Here is a 14305-nt window from a genome sequence, read left to right on the forward strand (position 1 = left end):
ATAAAATAACACTACGACAAGTTAAAGTGATTTGCATCTGTTTGAGATTGACGTGAGTCTTCAGCATATAAAAGTAAACACGCATGGTGCCAGCCAGTGCTTTTCCAAGACAGAAAACGGCGCAAGAACAATTCATGTGTGTATACAGTTTAAAAAAAAATCAGAATTGTGCCCAAAGTACTTTTACTTGCATCCTAGTGTTCTTTGAAGAAGGAAACAAGTATCATTATTGACAGAGACAAACCAGAGCATCCAGTAGTGGCCTTGGTCAATCAATACTGACAAAATAATGCTATGTATTTATTGATTCCTTTTATATTTTTCACTTTTCTCTAGTCCTCCAATGCCTCATGAATCATTCAAGTTTGCCACACTCAGACTGTGACATAAATATTACATATTCTCAAGTCTACAATAGGATTCTTTATCTAACCCGCAACCTGCCATGGTCTTACTCCTAATCATTTAGAATTTTTGTCTTGCCATAATTGTCATCTACAGCTGTGAAAATACCACATCATATTTTCATGGATGGCAGAGCTGGCTGGTCTTTGATTACATGACCTCTTGGAGCTGGCCAGACAGAAAGCTCCATGTGAATGTTTATATATTTTACAGAGAATTTTGTAAGAAATTCTGGCATGTGAATCCCACTGTGTGCGCACACACACACACACACACACACACAAAGTAAAGAAGAGAAAATAATCTTCTTTCTCCCAAAACTATTTGCTGTAGTTAACAACAGATTGTAAGTTACCACCAAGGATATTTGGAATTAAAGTTGGATTGGACCTTCAGCATTCTTATTTCTATCAAACCTTCACTTTTTCAAAAGACTTAGTTTTCTGACCAAATGGATCTTAAAACTATAATCTCATCAGTGAATAATATAGATGGGAATGTTTGGAAATGTTTTCTAGCTCTTATTACTGATGGAGCAGTAGCCCATTGAGCTATGACTGAGTTCCTAGTGTGGTGAGAAGTTTCTTTGCTGCTGTCTATTAGTACCAGACATGAGCTCATATGCCCATTGTCCCACATCTCTCATAATTTCCTTGCTGTTCTCAATTTCCATTTCTCTCTACTTGAGTTTAAATGTAAGTCTATATTTCTAAACCATCTCTTTTGGTTGCAAGATAAAAACAAGGTGGCCCTAAGGGTATGAAAGTGTTAGTCACTCAATTGCGTCAGACTCTTTGTGACCCCATGGACTGTTGCCCACCAGCTCCTCTGTCCATGGAATTCTGCAGGCAAGAATACTGGAGTGGGTTGCCATGCCCTCCTCCAAGGGATCTTCCTGACCCAGGGATCAAACCTAGGTCTCCTGTATTGCAGGCAGATTCTTTACCATCTGAGCCCCCAGGGAAGCCCCCCTTAAGGGGGTTAAAGCAGTCCCATTAAAGAAGGAATCCTAAATAGATGAGTATCAGGGAATGGTGCTCAGATTTCAGTTAGAGCTCTGAGGATGAAAAAACTGATTTTGACCTTGCAGATCTGGAAATTTAATGGCCACTGAAAAACTTATCCTAACCTTGCCTGGTCTTTCTTTAAAATAGACTTATCTTGCCTAGGCCAATACATATTGTCACTGATTTTCAAAGGATTCAGGAGCTGGGCTTTCAATCACTGGAGAATTCTATAGTGGATATTTAAAAATTCATAAAGGCACTCTGCTTCTTTTAAAACAATTTATCTTTATTTTTATTTTTTATAATTATTTTCTATTGGAGTATAGTTGCTTTATAATGTGTTAGTTTCTACTGTACAGCCAAGTGAATCAGCTATATGTATGCATATACCCCCTCTGTTTTAGATTTCCGTCCCATTTAGGTCACCACAGATCACTGTAAATGATTTATCTTTTCATTGTCAGCAAAAGGCTTCCACTTTACCTCTAGACTATCAGTTTTGTCCTGGATTAAAAGTCAGCTCTCTGTTGTCTGATAAACATTGCTCAAAGCCCTATTCCCTTCATACAGGCAAGCAAAGAGAACAGACTTCATCTTCCTCCATGGTGTGTAAGTGGACTTGAGAAATGGCAAGCCTTATTAGTTAGGAAAACACTGTTTCCTGTCGGTGAGTGGTGGGAGGGAGAGGGTCAGGAGTTGGAAGGGAGAGGGAGGAGGGGCTCTCCCAGAGCTGCTTTCTCTGCCTCCTTTTCCACCCTTATATCCTAACAGCACGCACACGAGAAGCTGTATGAGGTTTTGTTTGTTTTCAAGAGATGTTTGAAAGAAGATCAAATGCTTGTGAGAGGCACTGAATCGGCAGCCCTAGAAACTGAAATGTCCCGGAAGCTGTGTGAGCCCGGAAATATCCCACATTTTTATTTATTTTGGCAATTTTACTTTAAACTAGTAAGGGCTGGAGTTCATGCTACAATTAAATTTTCCTCAGGCACTATGAAATGAAAACACATATTACATTTGATTTTAACTGGTTGAGAAAAATGGTGGTTTTCTGAAAGTTCTTTTCTACAACCTTAGAATAAAAGTTAACAGTTCCTCATACAGGACAGTCGAGCTTCCACTGAAGTTGGAATAATTCATAGAACTGGGGTTCTCTGGGTTGGAAGGGGTCTTAGGTCACTGAATTCTCTTTCTCTTATCATGTGCTTGAAAGACACTACCACATCACTGGAAAGTGTTGGTAAGCTTAAGCTTGAAGTTTTTGGTGATAGGGGACTCACTTCCACTTGGTGAGACCTATTTCTTTTTCAGATGGCTCTAATTTTAAAAACTAAGAAAAATAATATCAACTAAAACTTTAATAGTGCTTACTATTTGCCAGGTACCATTTTAAATACTATAATTTATATTTGTACACATACACACAATCTCAATAAGTTCTCACAACTCTTATGAGGTAGATTCAATTATTACTCCCATTTGGCAGATGAGGAATCTGAGGTACAGGTAAATTGCATTATTTTCCCAAGGACATGCAGCTATTAAGTGAGATAGCCAGGGTCTGAAACCAGGCAGTCTGATTCTAGATTCTGTGCTCTTAACCACTATGTAGTATTGCCTCTCCTATCTTTATCATTCTCCTTCATGTACAGAGGTTTACATATCATGGGTACTCAGTAAAAATATTTTTCAACAATTTAAGGATCAGGAGTCCTTACATATTCCTTTTAGTTTTACACACAATCATCAATTTCCCCTAAAAGAAACAGTTGAAACAGAGGGCTTTTAAATTATTATGAATACTCTGCCTACATTCAAGAAAGCATTGAGGGGATGAATAGGGAACATAACATTCACTATAAAATACTCAACTGGTTTCCACCTTTAGCAATAAGTCCTTGAACGAATTCAATTTTGGCTCGAGTATAGGAAATTCCAAACACGCAAAACTTGTGCAAGCACAACTCCTCTGCCTTCCCTCTTTGACTCTGCACTTGCATCACTGTCTTAGGCAAGGACAAGAGGAATTATTTCATCTCAGCAGTGCTTCCCTGGTGGCTCAGACAGTAAAGAATCCACCTGCAATGCAAGAACCCTAGGATTCATCCCTGGGTTGGGAAGATTCCCTGGAGAAGGGAATGGCTACCCACTGCAGTATTCTTGCCTGGAGAATTCCATGGACAGAATTCCCGGAGATTCCATGTAGCCTAGTGGGCTACAGTCCACGGGTTTGCTAAGAGTCAGACATGACTGAGCATCTAACACACACACAGTGCTACTTAACTTTTATGGTCTATTTCCCTACCACTCTTCCCCTCCCCATCTCACTCATTTGTCCATCCATCCTTTCATTCATCATTATGTGCCATGTATCACTAGTGCTTATTTTCATAGTAGAAGGGATGAAAGACAGCAATAGATTCTTTCTGTTTACTTAATTTATGTTATTTAGAAATCACATGTAGGCATTCAAGATGACTGCTTTAGAGTTAATATAACCCACTGCAAAAAGAAAGAAAGAAAGTGAAGTCGCTCAGTTGTGTCCGACTCTTTGCAGCCCCATGGACTGTAGCCCACCAGACTCCTCCATCCATGGAATTTTCCAGGCAAGAGTACTGGAGTGGGTTGCCATTTCCTTGTCCAGGGGATCTTCCTGACCCAGGGATCGAACCCAGTTTCCCACAATGCAGGCAGATGTTTTACTGTCTGAGCCACCAAGGAAGCAGGGTTTTAACTAATAGTCTGATGGTGAAGCATTCTTTAACTGGAAAGTTCTATTGCTTTCTTTTCCTTTTAAAGTCTTTGCCTTTTTTCTTGAATGAAGTTCATTATTGGGTATAATTGTCATTTATCCCTGTGTTATAATGGTATTGATCCGATCATCAATGAAAAAGGGAAGGGATAATCCCACAGGACACTGTTACTTTTCTGCCAAACTGTGGTCCCTTGAAAAGCCATCTCAGTTTGCAGGTTACTCTCAGGTGGTAGAAACAGTAGGTGTTGGCTTATGCTTGAGGCTTATACCTGAGGCTGGTTCCAAACCATAGATGTATTAACAGAAGAACTGGGAGTCTCCTGAAGAAGGTGGCTGGCCAGATGGGCTCAGGCTCCAGCCTGGCTTTTATCTGTTCTGATAAGCCAGGACCCACTTTGCAACCATAACAGCAGTGTCTTGGCTCCCATACGATACTCTGACAAGCTTGTGATCAAACTTTTTCCTCCTGGCTTGAGACTTGGGCACATCTATATATCATATATCCTGGGTTTTCAGTGAACCATGGACAAAGGATGATCCTGAAGTAGAAAGAATGGCTGGGGCATGAAGGACAAGTAGAAAGGATGTTCCTTTATACTTTGACATCTTCAAAGTGGGCTATTTGGATGAAATGCTTCACTCCTTGGTTTATCATCTTCTTACCCTGTGTTGTCTCTCTTGCATCCTCCCTTAGCTCTTTTAATTCACAATTTGAATGATCTTGAGACTTTTTGCTTTATTATCTATGAAGATACTAACCCTACTGCTTAAATCAAGGAAACTGAAGGAGGAAAATCTTTAAGACTCAGATTCTGTGATTCTACCTGGCATTTCTTTACCCTCAAGAAAATTGAGTGCTTTTGTTCTCATTCACTCCCATCTTTGCCTTTCGGAATTCTTTCTTAGTCCATGTTGATTTTGTGCTGTTCTCTGCTGGCCAGAAAGAGGGTGTGGCTTAGAAACCAAGCCATTTTCAGCCATTTCAGCCATCCTTCAGCCATTTCTAGATCTCAGTATCCTTATCTTTAAAATGAAGGGACTGAAGCAAATTTTTGAGTCCTTTTGCAGCCCTAACATAGCATGGTCCTGGTATTTCATGGAACATAGACTCATAGGATTTCAGGTCTAAATATCTAGGAGGGTGGGGGGTGAGGAGTGAGGGGGTGCATGCGTGAGAGAGATAAGTTTATAGGTGATGGAATCATAGGGCAGTAGTCAGACATCAGGAGTCTTTGGTTTAGGGCTGACTCCCCCCCGCCCCCGCCCCAAATTCACAAGTTGAAGTCCTAACCCCTAGTACCTCAGAATGTTACTGTATTTGGAGATGGGGTCTTTACACAGATAACTTAAGTGAAAATAAGATCATGATGAAATGGCAACCCACTCCAGTGTTCTTGCCTGGAGAATCCCAGGGACTGGGGGGAGCCTGGCGGGCTGCCATCTATGGGGTCGCACAGACTCAGACACGACTGAAGCGACTTAGCAGATCATATTTTAACCCAATATAACTAGTGTGTGACTTAGCAGCAGCAGCAACTAGTGTCCTTATAAGAAGAGGAAATCTGGGCACAGAGATTTGTCCAGAGGGAAGATGATGTGAAAACACAGGGAAAAGAAGGCCAATTCCAAGTGGAGGAAAGAGACCTGAAACAGATCCTTCGCTCACAGCTCCCAGAAGGAACTGATCCTGCCAATACTCCGACTTTGGCCTTCCCGCCTCCAGGAATGTGTGAAAACGAATTTCTGTTGTGTAAGCCACCTAGTCTGTGGCGTGGTACTTTATTCTGGCAGCCCTAGCACATTAATACATCTTTCATATCTGATTCCAAAGTGCACACGCACAAAGTTCAGTGCCCTCCTTTCATAGGTAAGCTCTCAGGCCTCACGGGCCTTTAGGCAAATATTGGGTGCCCTTTGGCCCGAGCTTGACTAAGAAATGCAGCCTCCAGTCACACTGTAGGGAAGGAAATCTGGGAATGTTTATGACACAATTCAGTCTTGCTGAAAATTTGGGGCTAATATTTAACTCTGGGCATTTACTGACATGGAAATTCTTGTAAAATTCACAGAAAAAATTAAAATGCATACAAAAACCTTGATTTTTATTTTAATTCTTGTTTTTCCGTGGGGAAGGGAATATTGCTTTATTTCCCTCTTTCGTAATTTTTGTTCATGTTTTCATTCTTGCCACTGTCTTTATTTGGATTTTCTCAGGCATTATATGTTACTTTTCCCTTTCTCCATGTTTATCGGCCACTTCCTACAACAGGTTTCTTCTCCCCCTTCTGTCCCAAGCGTTCTCTAGCTCCAGCTGGCCTACTTTTCTTCCTTTCCTTTATGGCATCTCCCATTTCCTCTCTTTCTGTCTGCTTCTCTCTCGGCCTCCTCACCTCTGTCTTAGTCTTTCTTTCCTCCGTGTTCCTTTCTTGCCTGTGTTCAGTTTCTAGCTCCAGTCTCTCTCCTCTGCTCTTTCATCTTCCCTTGCATCTGCTGACTTGCTTCCGTCCCCTCCTTCTGTTCCCCTCCTGGGCGTTTCTTTGGCCCACCTTTCCTTCTCCTCTGAGACTTCATTTTCTTGTTGGTAGATGGGGGCTGATACTGTAAACATCACAAAAATAATTGCATTGAGAACAGGTGGTCCCCTTGGTGTCCCCGAAGACCAGAGCCTTTGAATGCCTTGGCTCCATAGCTGCAGAAGACAGCACTGGTGCTGGAGAGGTGTCTGGACCTCAGTCACTATTAAACCTGCCATTCCAGAACTTAGGGACTCATCTCTGACACCACCCACCCCCTCCCAAAGTAGAAATTGAAAGGCATTGGGTCACCTGGAAAGAGAAAGATTTAACCTGCCTCTGCTCACCTTGAGCACACTTCCCAGTCACATTCACCTAAAAGGTATGTAGGGCTTGCTCCCTGACACATCGACTGGCTCCTGTGTTCTCTCTGAATCAGATTGTGCCAGTCCCTTTCCATCACTCAGGGTGGCTCCCTGGGGTCACATGTCTGCGAAGGTGCCTGTTCCAGCCTCAGCTGCAAATGAGGACCAGGAAGCAGCAAAGGTGTCATTAGGAGCTTCTTGATCGCTTATCATGTGCCCTCTGCACAATGCTAGTTTTGACTCCAAAGATTAAAACCAGTAGTTGTTTTTTTTTTCAAAAGAGTCCCCAGAGAGCATTTAACTTTCCTTATTCATTCTTCCTCATTTTCTTCACCTTCTCTTTAGTTCTCATTCTTTCTACTTAGTGAAGGAAATGTAATCACCTACATACATTTGTTCACCCATTCATTCCCTCACTCAGCAAAGGTTTATCAAGTGATCAATGTGCATCAGATCAGATGATTTACATATTTTTGATGGCATAGACAGTACCTCTAAGGCTTGTTTAAAGTCTTGCTCTTAGTAACAGACACCTGCAGATTTTGATCATTAGAATTTTCTTGCTATTCTCAGAGCCAAACTGAAATTTCTATTTTTTTTCTTTGTATTTGCCACTAAATGTGAATTTCTATTAGTTCCAATTTTAGAGTGTTATTTTTCTTTGCATGTTTACAGAATATCAGGACTTGAAAGGTCACATGCTTTGTTCATACAGTTATGACAGAACTTAACACTTGTCTGACAGTTACTTTGTGCAGTGTGGAAAGCATTGCATGCACATTAATGACCTGAAGAGGTAAATGGTACTGCTATCCCATCTTTACTGATAGTTTCATCAGCAAAGGCTTGGGAGGCTGCACTACTTGGCCATGGGCTCTCAGCTGGTGATTGGCAAAGCTAGGATGTCAGTTTTGTCTGATGCCAAAGCCCAGGTTTAGTCACTCTTCTCTGTAATCTTCTAGTGATCAGATGGGCCACAGTAGTGGAAGGGAGAACTTACAATGTGGAGTGACAGAAAAGATGGACCTCTCAGGGGAGAATGGAGTTCTTTTGACCCTACGAACCAGAAGTCTATGAGGGTATGAATTACTCTTCGGATGCTGCTGCTGCTAAGTTGCTACAGGCTCAGCCTCATAACTCCGATCTCGCGAAGATGGCCGACCCTCACCGCCACCCCTGGCAGGCTTACCTTCTGAGCCTTGGGCATGTCGGTGTGGCGCTGGGCACGGACTGAGCGGGCCGACTTGGCGGGCTTGAGAGGCGCGCAGTACATCTCCAGCCTCCTCAGATCACAGCTCCGGAAGCAGCACTCATCCACGATTCCTGTCTGGGGCGCCCTCCGACTGCTCGAGCCGTACCCCGTGGGCTTGTCTGTTCAGATCAAACAGAGAGAGGCCTAGCTTTAGAGTGGGATAATAGGCTGTGTTCACTGCTCCACCCAGCCCCTGAAAACTCCTCTCCCCACACCATGTCAACCCACACCTTTATAAGTTAGTCTTCTTTTGAAGCTCCTCCAACAACTCCTGACCCTCCCAGGTTTTTCCAGATTCCAGTATGTCTCCAGCAGTCAGTGCCACTCTCATTGGCAAGAGCTCATTCATCATTCATTTATTTGTATTAATTGTCCTCAAATTCTTAGCCACCTGTAGTCAAGGATCTTGTCTATGCCCAATCCTCACCTCTCCTTATATATTGGCTTAATTGGGAGGCTGCTAGGAAAATTAATTAAAAGATCATGTTTTCCATTTTCTTAATCTTTTTAGCAAATCTGCATGGTTTTTGTGCACAGGATGGCTCCAGTGTTTGTTCTTTGTCTTATCTGCTTCCATTATGACATCAGACAGAAAATCAAAGAGGTTTTAAATCTGGGAAGGTCTCATCACTTAACTGATGTGGAAACCTCGACTCAGAGTTGGGAGTGACATACACAAATGACAAGTCATTTAAGTTTCCCGGGCCTCAGTTTACCCATTTGTAAAGGAGAGTTAATATGTTCTTTCTAATGATTGCTTGAGGATTACATAGCCTACTGTATGAAAAGTACTAAGTGCATTACTTGACACCTAGTGGATCCTAAATATATGTTAGCTTGCTTTGAGCATCACTTTCTAGGATCATATAGGGTCTGTGAAGAGACAGCATTGCTACTGACCGCATCCAGAAGCTCTGGAACTTGAACTGATAGCAATACCAATGTGATAGGACTTCTTCTATCACCTTAGAGGGACCAGAACCATCAGCTCTGTTTTCTGATAGAATAATCACTAGACTAAGAATGAACTAAATGTCCACCTTTCATTTGATTCTGATTGCCCAGAGGGAACACCATGAATCAAATTTCTTTTGATATTTGCAAATCAATTAGGCCTCTTTACTTGGCAAGTAGGTTTTAGTTTGATTCTATTTTGTTTTGTTTTGACTTGGCCACACTTTCCCTGGCTCTAGAATTAAAAAGAGGGCAAAACAAGTTATATGAAACTAAATTAAAACATACTTGAATACTTTGTAAACTTTTTGTCATAGTAGGACTTTTGTTACAACAAATATTACTTATACATCAGTATACAAAATAGGCAAAAGTGAAACTGCCATGGCTTATGCAAGAAAGTCATGGATCTTGACTTTCTCTGCCTCCCTTTCCTCCCTTGGGAGGTGGAGGGCCTCAGTCTTCTTCACTGATGTCCAGGCTTCGTGGAAGAAAATTTGTGAAACATTGACCCAGAAGGATCCAATTAGTCAATGTGATGTATGTTCAATCTCAATTTCTGACACAGAAGACAGCATTATATTTTAAACAGAAATTCTTACATGCATGTAATAATGATGCTGTACTTCAGGGTGGAGTTTTGAGAGTCAAAATCCCTATATATATTTTGAACTCCCTAGTTGAAGGAGATCAGACCCATGGTCATGGCCTGCTACCAAACTAGTTTGGCCGCCTTGCAGCCCGAGGGGCCAGCCATTCGTTGAATCTTCTAAGAATCCAAATGTGTTCCTGATGCTTGGCACTGTAAAGTGAGGATGCCTCCTCCCTTTAAGGCAGGTTTATTGTCATTCTTAGGGCAGCTGGGGATAGAAACTCAGGAGGGTTCAATTGTGGTCTCTCTGGGTGGGGTGTGCTGTTTTTGCTCAGGGCAAACCTTGTGGGCTCCTCATGGTTGAGGGATTTGGAAGGGACGGGGCAGCTGTGTTCAGTTGGAACCTCAATGGTGCTTTCACTTGCCATCGGAGGATTGCCCAGTGCAGAAGACTCTCTGCCTCTGCTCGCCAGCCAGGGCAAACCAGGACTCATATGGTCCCTTGAGCAATGTAAGCAATGCATTTTGCTATTGTTTTTGTTTTTTGTTTGTTTACATACTATTTTCCTGGAACTATAAATTAAAGACACAAATGGGCTTACGTGGTTCTTTGTGACCCACAAAGGACTTCTACATACTTTTAACTCAGTGGCCATTTCAAGAGACTGAAGAGGTCAGCCAGTGGAGAGTAGCTGATACACTTTGGCTTTCTCTTGGGGTGGGAGAGAGGGCAAGGTGACTCAGCCTACTTTGAGGTAACTGTCCCCATCATCCACCACAGGTAACAATTGCTTTTTGCTGAAACAATACATTTCTTAATGGGATATAACTGAGATTCACTTGTTGAATTTGGAATGATAATTTGAGGTTTAGAGGTAAAGTGGCAGGAGTGGTTTCAGAAAACTTCAAACTTGGCTAACTTAGAAATGACTAATTTCAAAATTTATCCTTATGGGTTGAAGATGGGGAAGGATAATCTCTGTGATCCCAGGACCTACTTTGCACCTCTGTTTTAAGCATCCCTTCTGTTTTCCTCCTGACACTCCATAGGTTCTGGAGTTCCTTGCATGCCACTGGAGGAAGACTTTAACCATTAAACGTTGTGTATATTGCATATTACTTTCTTTGTGACTGTCGACAGGCATGAAACTCACCACAGGTTTATTTCCTCTTGTGAGACAGAAGGTAATCATCAGCACAGCAAAAAATAATAGTACACACCAGGCATCTGGTTTGTCACCTCTTAGATGAGCTCAGAGTTCAACATGGCTCAGTCTGTAAAATAGCTGTGCTTTTTAGTCAATAGATCAGTGAATTTAGGAACAGAGAAATTTAGGACTCTTCTGTAATGCTCTAAAAAGAAAGTTTACCTTATGTCTATATCTGTTTTTTAATATTGTTTAAATATTACAGACTTGGATTTTGACATAAACGTAACTACCAGTTATCTCTAGCCACCGCAATCCTAGAAAGATGCTTTGTCTATTCATAATGTCTACAATGGACTAATTGTACTTCATTGAAAATATATGAATATAACAAGTGTTTACCTTGCCTTTTAAAGTTTAATCGATCCTTTGAAGTATCTTATAGGCTTGATTTCTGGTTCTACATTAAGATATTTAATGACAACAACAAAAAATTTCTCACCAACTGAGAGGCCAGAGTTAGAGGGTCAAAGTTTTTCTCTTTATCTTCAAATGCCTCATATTTCTTATTTTTCCAGAGCCAAAATAAAGATATTTGTTGCTATGGGCTAGAACTGGGAGCCTGATGCAATGTGTTTTTCCAGGAAAGCAGTAAAATAATTTGCAACAATATCAGTTTTGAGAAAAACAGAGATTTTTAATGATCTCAAAATTGCACCTATTGTCATTATGGGCAATTTTTAAATGAGACAGAATGAACTGTTTTAAAGGAATCCTTACCTTTAAAAACTCCTCATTAAGCACTTGTTATCAATAATTGTGCTCCAGTGGGCAGAATTGTTAGGTGAACAGGAAACAAATGTTGGATTGATATAAGAAAAAAATGTTTAACAATTTAAACTCAAAAGTGTTAAAAAATGGGACTGACTTCTTTTAAAGGTAATGAATGTCCCATTGCTGGAATCAGTTATGTAAAGGCTGTATGAACACCTGTTAGAGATCCTAGGAGCATATTCCTGTATTGAACAGTGTCTGACTGCTATGGTCCTTTCTATTCCAAACATTCGGCAATATGTAAAGAAATGGAGAAAACTCATCGAGGCCAACTAAATGTTCAGTATGATTGGAAGCCACTTACATTGTCTTCAAGAAAGACGTCCAAATATTTTCTAAGTTAGAAGGTTAAAATGTGTTCTCCATTTCTCACTTGAGTTCCTGAAGATGCTCAAACCATTTTTCTGTACTCAATACTGTAACAAAAGACAGGTGACTGGGATAATAAATATTTTCTACAACTAAGTATACTCCCAGAGTTCTGTTATGCCAACATTATGAAAGGTCCATATACTTCCTCAACTGTTAGAGTGAACAAGTATGTATAGAATTTCACAGAATTTTCCTTGATGATGAAGTATTGACTTTGGAAGTCTATATATTTATGTATTTATTTTTCAGTAGATTTGCTTCAGAGCATGCAGACCAAAGGCTGCTTAGCAGACAAGTTGGCTACCACCTAACTAGGCCTGAGTCCTCCATAAACTGACACAAAGTACCATCACAGCGCTCTACTCTATCTTGAAAGTTGGCCAACAGACAGAATTCCAATGATTAAACAGCTGGCTCCTATAATTATAGCACTTCCTTTTAAATAATGCATGGTCAGTGGAGTAATTCAATAATCTTCAGGGCAAACTTGCTAGTTATAAGGGCTTGGGGCAGAATTGTGGCATCATCAAAACCCTCCCAATTAGCTGAGTGTCACATTTAGTCATGGATGCAAGATGCTTCCCTCCATCTCGGAAGGAGAAGGGGTAATACTGAGATTAAACTGGGGTCATCACTTCTGGAACAAAGAACTCTGGTCATTCATCATTGGTTAAAAAAAAAACAAACAGTACTGCCTTTATTGGTGCTACATAAATTGGTGTTTCTTATAGCTTTCTGAGACTGTAGTTGGGACATTGTACTCAACTTTAATTTCCTTTAAAACTTCCCCTCTTGGTTATTGAGAAAGCTTTCCTTTAATTATTTTAACTATGTCATTGGAAAGAAGAGACACTGATTAGAAGAATCAGTATTTAAATAATGAAAAAAGCAAACATTTTCCGAATAGGGAGATATTCAATTCTGAAGACATACACTTGTTACTCTTTGAGTTCCAAGGACTAAAACTGTTCTCTAGAAACTGCTAAAAGAGGGAAATTGAAAAGTTGATTGTATTTTGAAAACAGGAAAAAAAGTAAGGCAGTTCACATACAGAGTGAAGCAAATCAGAAAATCAGATATTGTATATTAATGCATATATGTGGAATCTGAAAAAAATTGGCATAGATGATCTTAGTTACAAGGCAGAAATAGAGACAGACATAGAGGACAAACGTATGTATGCTGCTGCTGCTGCTAAGTCACTTCAGTCATGTCCGACTCTGTGCGACCCCATAGACGGCAGCCCACCAGGCTCCCCCGTCCCTGGGATTCTCCAGGCAAGAACACTGGAGTGGGTTGCCATTTCCTTCTCCAATGCATTAGAGTGAAAAGTGAAAGTGAAGTCGCTCAGTCGTGTTCGACTCATAGCAACCCCATGGACTGCAGACTACCAGGCTCGTCTGTCCATGGGATTTTCCAGGCAAGAGTACTGGAGTGGGGTGCCATTGCCTTCTCCAAACATATGTATACCAAGGGAGAAAGTCGGGGTGGGATGAATTAGGAGATTGGAATTAAGATATATACATGACCGATACTATGTAGAAGACAGATAACTAATGAGAACCTACTACATAGCACAGAGAACTCCACTCAGTGCTCTGTGGTGACCTAAATGGGAAGAAAAGCCAAAAAAGAGGGGATTTATGTATAAGACATAGGTGATTCACTTTGCTCTACAGCAGAAAATAACACAACACTGTATAGCAACTATACTCCAAAAATTTTTTTAAAGAAAGAAGTAATACAAGTTGTATTTTCAGGGCTATTCCTAGAAAATTCACCTTTATGTGTCTGGTAGAAAACACACATGGATTATTAACTAACAAAAAACAAATTTGCATTTAACTTTGATCACACAATCAAATACTACAGTTAATATGTGTAGAAGTCAGACAGGTTTCCTACACCAACTATCTATCCAAAACCTCTAGATGTTTTGAAAACTTAGAAAATTCTAAATTTATACAATTTAGAATAACACAGAATGATTAGTTTCTTAGGCAGCAATGCTCCATGGAACCACCTTATCTAATAAAAATTCATCCAGTTGACATAATTCTACGTGGGGTGCTAGTAGGAAAGTTGGGTAAAATGTGAGTAATCTTAAA

The 14305-nt window shown here is 40.6% G+C and overlaps 1 protein-coding gene across 8 annotated transcripts in view; it reads right to left on the reverse strand.

Moving 5' to 3' along the window:
- The window catches only part of IGF1 (insulin like growth factor 1), a 78658-nt gene that overhangs the window by 13673 nt on the left and 50680 nt on the right, over nt 1-14305 (reverse strand). For 4 of the 8 annotated variants that reach the window (XM_086401048.1, XM_086401047.1, XM_086401049.1 and 1 more), the window contains exons 3-4: nt 8235-8416; nt 6558-6765 (exon numbers count right to left, since the gene is read on the reverse strand). In XM_086401048.1, the coding sequence (XP_086257174.1) occupies nt 6604-6765; nt 8235-8416 (344 nt within the window). In that variant the 3' untranslated portion in view covers nt 6558-6603. The remainder of the gene's footprint in view (nt 1-6557; nt 6766-8234; nt 8417-14305) is intronic. The other 4 variants (XM_086401053.1, XM_086401052.1, XM_086401051.1 and 1 more) reach the window with 1 other exon arrangement.

This window comes from Bos grunniens, chromosome 5, assembly GCF_055505025.1.
Source record: "Bos grunniens cultivar Pamir isolate PY7600 chromosome 5, Bosgru_T2T1.0, whole genome shotgun sequence".
NCBI classification, from domain to species: domain Eukaryota; kingdom Metazoa; phylum Chordata; class Mammalia; order Artiodactyla; family Bovidae; genus Bos; species Bos grunniens.